Consider the following 10,616-nt stretch of genomic DNA (forward strand, 5'->3'; position numbering starts at 1 on the left):
CATCGAATTCACTACTTAAAGGCTTGTTCAATAAATTATGAAAGTCATGTTTCCAACGCTGTAAGACATCTCCAGGGTCTCTCGAGAATCCACTGTCCGTTTCTACTTTCATTGGTATTGAACTTTGCCTTTCATTAGCGATTCCAATTTTTCCAAATTGTTTCCAAAAATCTTGTTTATTGGCTGATTCGTAAAGGTTCAGTAATCGATCCTGTTCATGTGATTGATGCAGTCTCTTAAACCTACGGTTTGTTTTATCAAACATGTCTCTTACCTCACAGAATTCCTTGCGCAGTTTTCTTTTAGAACAGTGTTCGTTACACTTGATCCAAGCCTTTTCCTTGTCACAGACTGATTTCCATAGTTTTGAAAGTTCGTCATTCCAGTGAGGTTTGTGTAAGCTTTTCCCCTTTCTTGATGAACACGATGATGTCTTTAGTTGTGGCACTCGTTGCTTCAGTTCAGTTTCGATAATATCTACAAAACTGGAATAAGCTTTCGATTGTCAGAAAGCTCTTTTTCTAGTCCAATAATTATTTCTTCTACACCGCTAATTTTTGTAAGAAAGTCTCTTAGTATTTTACGAGTGTCATATCGTATAGTTTTATTCAGCACTGGAAAATGATCTGCATTCGAGGTGGCGTTTTGTACATCAATTGTCCAGATTATAGGTCCATGGTCAGGAACCAACTTTTCAAACTGAATTCCACATAGGTTTATTAAATCAGACATAAGATAAACACTGCACGATTTACAGTTTGATAATTGTTCATGAGTTGTAATAGCATAATCAACCACAGATTTTCCTCGTTTAGACAAACACGTAAAATTATTGGAACCATGCTCACCATATACTCTCCCATTTAGCATACATAAATTACAGCTTGTCAAAAAGTCAATAAGTTTATCTCCATAAAGGTTACTTGTAGTATCAATTATGTCTCTGCCTGGTATATCATCCACCCCAGCAATAAAATCCTGTTCGTCACCACATCGTGCATTAAAATCACCCGCCATATATAGTATTCCTTCATTTTGAAAACAGTAAACTTGTTGCAAATATAGATCATTAAAAAAAGTGTCTACGTCCCCTGCTCGACTAGAGTCGGAAGGTGGAACGTAACAGGCACAAATACACAGGTCACTATTACGAAGAGTCTTATGCGATAGTTTTAACCACAAAATGTCTTCTTTAGAACCATCCAATGCATCATATAGTCCAAGTATCTCAGAATTCACCAATATTCCAACCCCTCCTGAACCTCTCTTCGCGTTTCTATGCAAATCTGTCCTGTTTCGACCAAACCAATCAAAACCGGGAATATTTAATTTATCGTTTCCTTTTAAAAATGTTTCACATACACATAATATATCCACTTTAAGAAACTTAAGCACTGTCTCACGAATTAAAAAATTATCAGAAAAGTTAAAACGTGACCACCCATTCACATTCCAAGTACCAAGCCTGATGTTGTCCTACCTTCTAGTATACGTACTAGTGACATGTCGAGTAATTCGTCCCCCAACAACCCTGTACTCCCTATCACCACCAACTATTTTCAGAATGTTCATCAAATTATAGTTACTATTTCTTACATCTTGAGGTAAATCATGTTCTATGTACACTCTATAGAAATCCTGAGTTTTCTTCAGCCCTGGTTTAGCTTTCATTATTCTTTGTTTTTGATCAATGTTCTCAACAGTAGCTACGATAGGGTTAATCCTGTTGTTGTTCTCACGTGTTTGTATTCTTGACGCGTGAGTAATTTTGATATTTTTCAGTCCCAATACTTCAGATACAAGGCGGTCAACGGTGTTCACTACTAAGTTCGAATCGTTCACCTCAGCCTGGCAGGGCAGGAGATTTTTAATCACTATATTCTTTGTCCGACTGCTCTCTACGTTCTGGTCGACTGGTTCCCTGGTCATTTTCAAATTCTCAATTTTATGTTCTATTATTTTAATGTTTTCAGAAATTTCTGCCTTCATAATTGTCACTTCTTCTGTCACACGATTCTTGACACTTTCCTCGATTTTAGCATTAATAGATTGTGAAATTCTACCTACTATTTTCTTTTCCAGATTATCTTCTAAATCATCTATCCTCGTGTTTAATTTCTTAAAGGAATCCTGCATACTATTAGCAAACTTCATAAATTGTGCGTTGAATCCTTCAGATGATTCTCCGTCCCTTTCAAAACAGCTCTTACCCTTCTTTCGCCCCCTGAATGCTCCAGACGTGTCCTCAACATCACTATCATCGGAGTAAAATCTTTTCCCACCGTATTCTGATCACTTTCGGCGGTGTGTGAGTTAGCCATTACTTCTCTGACATATTCATCGGCGATTTCGGCACACAGTGGTTCGTTATCCATTATGCTGTACACAATATCAAAATCCAGACACTTTAAAAGTTATAAAGTTAAAAGAAGCTCAACTTAAACTAAAAGATTTATATCACGGTTGATTGAGTTCCGGAGCTCACTAAGACACGTCCGCTCTCTACAACGTCTAATCTAATATTTAGTTATGCTGATTTTTTTTTACCGTTGGCAGTTATTACAGCTGGTGAAGCTGTTTCAACAGCGTCTATTTCATAACTAAAGTTTCTGGTTTCATTTTTAAGGGTGTATTTTTTACTCAATTCTTATCATTCTTCTATCTGCTATTTTAATAAAATGTTTTGCTTCTTCCAATAATAAACAATAACCTGTTACATCTCCTTGTGTTTTTTCAATATGAATATTTATGTTGACTCCTGTTTTGAAAAGATCTTCTTGGTGAGCTGATAGATCAAAACAGAAGATTGGATGATTAAGTGCAAAATCTACATATTCAAACTGAGGTGGATTTCCAAATAATTCACACATGTTTTTATAGTTTCTATACAATTCATTATAATCCTTTGTAGTTGGATTAATTGTCAAAGGTTGGTTAGGATAATTATCGTTGTTTAATCTTACTTGAACTTTATGGATTATAGGATCTTGAGTTTGGTTCATTGCCACTCTGAAGACATTATTGTTATTCGTTTGAGAATCTGCTAAGTTCTTGAAACCAACCATTAAATATCTTGCTGGTTTAATAGTGTTAGTGATTGGCCACGTGGTGGATTCTCCAGTTAAAGTCACACTACCTACCGTATTACGACGAAGAAAAGCTATTTCAATATCTTTAGTTAACGAGTTGAATATTCTCGTTTCTACTTCAATTGATGGTGTTATTACGGGTATAAAAAGTTGGAGATTCGTTATTTCTAATTTTGCATCTGAACCATTCTCTCCAAAGAATATCTTATCATCGTTGATTTCTCTTTGTATATGAATGTTATATGGTAAGCCTATGGAAACTTTTCTGTGTTCCAACAGACCGAATAAAGAATATAATTTCCAATTTACGTAATTACCCCACCTATTATTCTCAACAATATTATTGAACTGAAGTACTCGTTTTTCGAATCCATGATTTAGCTGCTCGTGCTACTCTTTCTATCGTGTGTCGAGCAACAACTCTCACTCTATCTAAATCAGCATCATTTCCTACCGGTTCTTTTAAAACAATTCCATCACCAACATCGGGTATCCAACCCGAGACTGAATCGAAATCTTTAGGATATAAAACTGTTTTCAACATTGTGTCGAATTCCCCAGGGTGTTTAATTGTTTCTATCGGATTTGAACCAGCTTCCAAAACCATTTCGCTAAATAAAGATGGAAAGAAATTGTTTCTAACGTTGCATCTGTTTGTGGTACACGATTTTCATTGGGAGTTCCATCTTTTATTTTGAAATCGCATCTGAAATAAGCACCGGAAAGAAGCAACCAATTCGATAATGAATTTATTTCGAAGGTAATTCTACCTCCATCATTCAATTGGGATTTAGAACCAACAGTCTGTGAGATGATAATATAATCCTCTTTTTTCTTGTTAAACGAATAACGAATCGGATCGTATAATCTAAAGATTGGATCTAGTATTTTATTTGCCATTTTTAAGGTTTAAAATTTGAGTAGAAAATTGTGTTTCCAAAAAAGAGTTATCTCCCTTAAAAATAACATTACTTAAACGAGGCTATTAAAAATGTTATGTTATTTTATATAAGGGTATTTTTAATATGCTTTTTTGATGGAATGTAGGAAATTGATTGAAGGTGTTTTTTGGTGTATGGGTGTTTAGGTCTTTTTTTAAGTGTAAGAATTTATGAAATGTAGGGTATTTTTTAGTGTAAGAATTTATGAAATGTAGGATGTTTATGTGTAAGAATTTATGAAATGTAGGGAATTTAGGTCTTTTTGGGTAGCTTATATATTGGTCGCATTTTCCCTATGTAATGAAATGGAATGGGGAATTCCCATGCGACCAATCTATAAGCTCATACACTACTTTTAATAAGGGCTTTAATAATCTGAAGGTGGTAGGGTGGTATATTTCAAGGTTTGAAAATAAAATGCAAATTTCTTAAAACTTTGAATGCTTCTTATTCAAGAGCTTCACCTCAGATGGAGTTGGAATTTACAATTAATTATTATTGACTACAGCTTTCATGTGATTTTTTTTTATCTTTTTTATCTATGTCCGACACGTGGTTCCTGTATTATGAGTGTCATCAAACATTCTAGCAAATATCCGAATAGAGATAGATCAATAATTCTTTCTGATTCATTATGCTATGTAACATAATATGTCGAAACTCCAACCGAACACTGTGATTAAATAACATAATAATAGTTGTGGGATAAACACACTTCTTTAATACATGAGTACATAACGTTTCATCCCATAAATCTTATGTTATATATATGACAGTAAGTTCTTGCAGGACATGTATCCAAAGCTCCAAAATCTGTGCTCAGAACCCATTCATTAAATTAATTTAATTTAAGTGTACAATTTTGATTTAAAGAATTTCACATTTTCAGTGGAAATGTATTTACATTGATTCTTGAATGTAATGAAAAAAATTTAATTTTTAAAAATTTAGTCTCAAATTACGAAGTAAATTAATCCAAATTTTGTAAAAAAAAAAAAGAGGTCTCAAAGCATAGATTAAATTGTTTTGTGTTTGAATATTATTTAAAGAAAAGATTGTATGAATGCAGGTGATGGCAAATGTTGCAAAAATATAATTTATTTGGTGCATTCTGACATATATTTTGGTGGAAAAAGTATAAATAAGTATCAAATCCCCCCTTTTGTACCACTTCTGTCACTGCCACTGCTTCATCGCGGAGTCTTCGAATTTAATGGTTTAGTAAATTTATAAAAAAAGTAATAAACTTACTTACCTTGGTGTACATAAAAGTACATCTTGGAAGGAGCCAACATTTATGCTGTATACAATACTGTTGGTTTATTTTCATTGTTTCCATCTTGAAAATGGCAACAGCAAATTCTGTCGTTTGAATTATAATCCCTGTCTGAAATCTCTTCTGAAATGGAAAATATATTTCAATATAATAATATTAATTAAAAGTACTATATTTACATGTTGCTGGTTCAACATTTTCCAAATATTATTTTGAAACTTTCAAAATGAAAAAATGAAAGTAGGTCTAGTAGGCTGGTCGTCAAAGATAAAATGCCTGATAAACTTATCACTTAAAATCAGAAATGATTTTCAGACATAATTTTGATTGAATTCAGGGAAGTGTATTTCTATAGTCGATGTAACATTACAACTGATGGCAAAACAGCACAACATTTGTGTTTGTATCCGGAAGTCGTAAAACGAAAGTTGACGCCAGACAAGACTTTTGGTGCTAATAAATTTGGTTAAACTAAAAAATAAAATCTACATTTTGTGGTTTTAAAGTATGTAAACAATATGTGTTTTACAACATAGATACCAGAACAATTGGTTTGACATGAAGTTGTGAAACCTGTGAACAAGAGAAAAATTTATTGTTGGCCTATGGAAGATTATAAAATACCTCCATTTAAAGCTGTGAATTCGCAAGTTGGAATTATTTTGCTATCTTAATTAGAACTCAAACTACAAATAGTTTATACTATACTATTAAAATATCTAATACCAATAATGCCGAAGAGTACAATAGAACTGTAGTCAGAGGCCCCTCAAGGGAATAATCCAAAACGGTTTCTTCATGAAGGTTGTCTCAGAAGAGATGCCATGGTCGCTCAATTGATTCATTTTGATTTCACGGAAAATAAATTGACATTAGTCTTGTCGAGTAATGAAGGTAGTAGCTTATATAATATCAATTTATCAGTAGTAAACTATAATGAAAAGTTTTAGGGGTGGGCGGGGGGGTGACTTTCTTGTGGTTCTGAAACCACATTCTGAAAAAGGTTGTCGCGTGAGAAGGTTTTATATTTTCTCTTATAAACCTAGGTTTGCAGACGATGTAAATTGGAGTTTCTATTTAATACGAATGGATTATCAAATCATTTTGCGTTCTTACTTGGTTATATACAACCATGGATCAAAAAACAAGGATCAATTACAATTTCATTAAATTAAATTTGGAAATCCTTCATTAAATAGACTGTTGATTAATTGTAGATATGTTGATAAGCATCTGCTTCTTGTTTTGTTTTTCCCAACCATTAGCCTAGGGAAAAATATTAGCTCAAATGAGAATTAGCCCTGAAGAGAAAGAGCCCAACCGGATAGTCAATTTTATTAATATAAGGTTGCCAATTATTGGTATTGTAATAATTACATGTACAACAAAGTTTTTATTGCGTTAATAATTCGGGGCTTTTCCAAAATCATCAAAATTTAGGAATCTTAATTTCTTGTTCACAAATGTTATGCTGATTTTAATATCATAAGATTGTTTTTTTAACATTTCCGAAGGGTGAATCTTTAATAATACGTCAGCAGTGAAAATTTGCAATGGTTTAATTTTTGGGGGACTATATGGCCAATACAAATTAAAAGGCCACTTAAAGTTACCGATAACATAGACGTTAGGCCAAACCAAGACGATATTGGGGTCTATAATATATATGTTGCTCAAGTTCTAGTTTCGATTTTGCCTTCTTTTTTATTTCCACTTGAATTTTCACAGTAACTGTAACATTTATCTTTTTACATATTTCGTGACCTAGACTTTTGGTGACCTTGTAACCTGAACAAAAGTCGATTCCCCTGATTAAATCTTTCAAATGATATCTTCACCTTTATTAAGGGATGGTTGGTTGGTAGATGACAAGTTAACGTTCTCTTCCAGCGCATGCTGATATCGCAAACTATTTGTTAAACGATGTTTAGTGTCGGTTTTATAGCTTTGTTTTTTATAGCCATTTTTTTACTTTAATGATCTCTCACTTAACTCAATTTACATAATATGTCAAAAGTTCGCCTTAAATCTTATCACGCTAAATCTTTTCTTTCCAATGATATCTAACACCAAATATTTAAATAAAAAAAAATCCGCTTTTTAATATTTGAAATTGTTTTGATTTGTACGTTTGTTACTTTGCTTTACAAGATATTAGATAACCTTTTGTAAACCTCATAATAGGGTCTCATTTGCGTGATTTTAGACCATCAATTGCGCAAAAAAATATGCACTTGGATTTAAACCTTTTGTTTTCCTTTCTTCCAAATCTTTTTGTTTGTTTATATTCGGCAATTGTAAAATCTTTGAAGACTCAAATCTCGTAACCTTTGGTGACGTTGTGACGAAGGAGGGTAGCATTGGGGATTACGCCCCTCGAGGCAAGATGCCTAATCGGGATAACTCTAAGGTTAATCATTAGATGGCGTTTTTATACGCCCACATGAAATGGGGGGCGTATATTGCCGTCACCTCTTTCCGTCGGTCCGTCCGTCCGTCCACAATTGCTCGTAAACACTCTACATGGCACAATTCTTGACTGGATCGACGAAACTTCGTATGGTTGTTTGTAATCAACCAAGGAGAACCCTATTGAAAATCAGACGAATCGAAAAATATTTACTATGAGTTATTGTCCTTGTTCTTGAAACGCTCGTAAACACTCTAGACGGTGCAATTCATGACGGATTTTGATGAAACTTGGTATGAGTGTTTTTTATCGCCCAAGGATAAACCCTATCGAAAATCATAAAAATTGAAAAAATATTCAGTATTAGTTATTGCCCTTGTTCTTAAAAACGCGTTCAATTTTTAGTTCGTAAACACTCTAGAAGGGACAATTCTTGATGGATTTTAACGAAACTTGGCATGAGTGTTCGTAGATTGCAGATCATAAAACGTTTGTACCAGTTTTCATCTACTATTTGGTGTGTGTGTGCAAGTTTTGATTATTGCAATGTTATTCGTTTTAGCCCCAATGTTTCAAGTATTTCTTATTTATCTGTCATCATCAGGGCGAGACGACTCACGCTTAAGGTTTTAACGGATGCCCTATCAAACTAAGTAAAGTGGTTGCTATATAAAGTCACTATTAATAGATAATTATTTTATCTCTTGCATTTTTCAAACTATAACACTTAGACCCATAGGACTATAAAACTAAGACCCATAAGAATATAAAGCTAAGGCCATAGGACTATAAAACTAAGACCCAACTATAAAGCTAAGACCCATAGGACTATAAAACTAAGACCCAACTATAAAACTTAGACCCATAGTAAACCCCCTTATTTCTTTATATGTTCTTTGCAACAAGATATATGTGTACAAATATTTTTACAAAAATTCGATTTTTAATTTTCTGATTGACAGGCCTATGAAATTCACTCAACGGTGGCATTCCGCTTTTTGTAGGTAAAAGAATTTTTTTTTGCTTAAATTTGTAACAAAAAGATAAACAAAATCTAGAAAAATGTGTCACTGAATAATGATATATTATATCTTTAACTTAAGAAATCTAGCCGTTAAACGCCAAAACTATTCTATAAGCTTATGACGTAGGCCTAGGCTACACATTACATAAACTTAATAAGTTTGTATTGATTTTGTTAATTGAAGAAAACTACTGTACGGATTTTAGCAAATTAAATGCAATATGTTAGAGAAATATATGTCGCCTAAATTTTCTGAAGGTTCCAACTAAAATTATTGAGCTATTAAAAAGACAAACGTCAAAATTAGGTCAAACTAATTAATTAACGATCCATTTACAAGATAAAAAAACGATCCATTTGTTAATTAACGTTGATACTTGATACTTTATTAAGCAAAGTACATACATACTATAGCCATTTAACAAACAATTTAACGAAAGAACAATATGAACAATGTAAATAAATCGGGTTAAAGTCAATAAATACCAAAAATAACAATATATACAATTTATCAATTATATAAATTAAAACATTTACAGAATAATAAGAAATCCCAAAAGGTTGACAGCATTAGTGTGTTAATAGGTTTTCTCTGATTTTGATTGCTTCGAAAAGAAATTTACCCAAATTAAGTAGTTCATTATCATTTTTAGGAGATAATAATCTATTCATTTTAAAAATTGAAGGAAACGCCCAAAATCGACGATGGAATAAACGGCGACGCAAGTCAATGTATAAAGGGCAACACAAAAGGAAATGATATTCGTCTTCGATATATTTGGATTTGCAACATAAACAATATCTCTTATAACGCTGAATTTTGGTATGACGACCCGTTTCGACACTTAGTTTCAGGTTACCACATCGAAATCGACAGATAAGAAATTTAAATTTATCAGCAATATTAGAGTCTAGATACGGTTCGAACTCAAAATTTAGTTTGTAGTTTTTGTAAAATCTTAACTCTATTACTCTAGAGAAGCAAACCATTCCTGATGGTATTGATCTGTGATACGTGCCTTAATTGATAAAAAATTAAACAAATGTGGATTGTTAAAGACATATGAAAAACCAGCGTTGTTAAATATTGACTTAACATTGGATACCCACTTGACCTTCCCATTTATGTCGTCGAAGCAAAGTGCTTGATAAATAGACGTAATCAGTGGATTATCTGATTGTACTATCTTACTCCAAAATTTTATAATTCTTTTCGGCTTTAATGAATTTACCATTCTGGAAGAACAAGATACCAAGATATACATATTCGGTGACAATTTCTAACTTCGTATTTTCAATTTTAAAACAGAATTTGGGTACTTTCCCCTGTGGAATATCACTACCTTAGACTTGTGGGCATTAACCTGAAGGTTCCAACTACGGCAATAACAACAAAATTTATCTAAGAGTTTTTGTAAGGCTCTTTCACTGTTCGCAAAAAGCACAGTGTCGTCAGCAAAGAGTAAAAAGTATATGATGGTATTACTTATCTTAACGTATTGAAATCAAATTCAGTTTGATCCAGTAGATAAATAGATATCTAGGAAAAAGGCGAGAAAGAGAGGAAAAAGACGAGAAAGAGAGGAAAAAGGCGAGAAAGCGTGAAAGCGAGGAAAAGGGCGAGAAAGCGAGGAAAAGGGCGAGAAAGCGAGGAAAAAGGCGAGAAAGAGAGGAAAAAGGCGAGAAAGCGAGGAACAAGACGAGAAAGAGAGGAAAAAGGCGAGAAATCGTGAAAGCGAGGAAAAGGGCGAGAAAGCGAGGAAAAAGGTGAGAAAGCAAGGAAAAAGGCGACAAAGCGAGGAAAAAGGAGGGGAAAACGAGGAAAAAGGCAAGAAAGCGAGGAAAAGGGCGAGAAAGCGAGGAAAAAGGCGAGAAG

General features: G+C 33.4%; 2 protein-coding genes across 2 annotated transcripts; both read right to left on the bottom strand.

Annotated features, from left to right (window-relative positions):
- Window positions 1-477: 477 nt before the first annotated feature.
- LOTGIDRAFT_153361 (hypothetical protein) lies at window positions 478-2,375 on the bottom strand (the record flags this gene model as incomplete). The annotated part of the gene is made up of 3 exons (XM_009057261.1): window positions 478-1,291; window positions 1,481-2,130; window positions 2,211-2,375. 3 exons carry the CDS (start codon window positions 2,373-2,375, stop codon window positions 478-480), a joined length of 1,629 nt encoding a protein of 542 aa, XP_009055509.1.
- A 261-nt stretch (window positions 2,376-2,636) lies between these two features.
- On the bottom strand, window positions 2,637-3,696 carry LOTGIDRAFT_153362 (hypothetical protein; the record flags this gene model as incomplete). Its single annotated transcript, XM_009057262.1, has 2 exons — window positions 2,637-3,280; window positions 3,447-3,696. The coding sequence occupies 2 exons, from the start codon at window positions 3,694-3,696 to the stop codon at window positions 2,637-2,639; spliced, it is 894 nt and encodes a 297-aa protein (XP_009055510.1).
- Between the last annotated feature and the right edge of the window lie 6,920 nt (window positions 3,697-10,616).

The sequence above is a fragment of the Lottia gigantea genome (genome assembly GCF_000327385.1).
Source record: "Lottia gigantea unplaced genomic scaffold LOTGIsca_3, whole genome shotgun sequence".
Classification (NCBI taxonomy): Eukaryota; Metazoa; Mollusca; class Gastropoda; family Lottiidae; genus Lottia; species Lottia gigantea.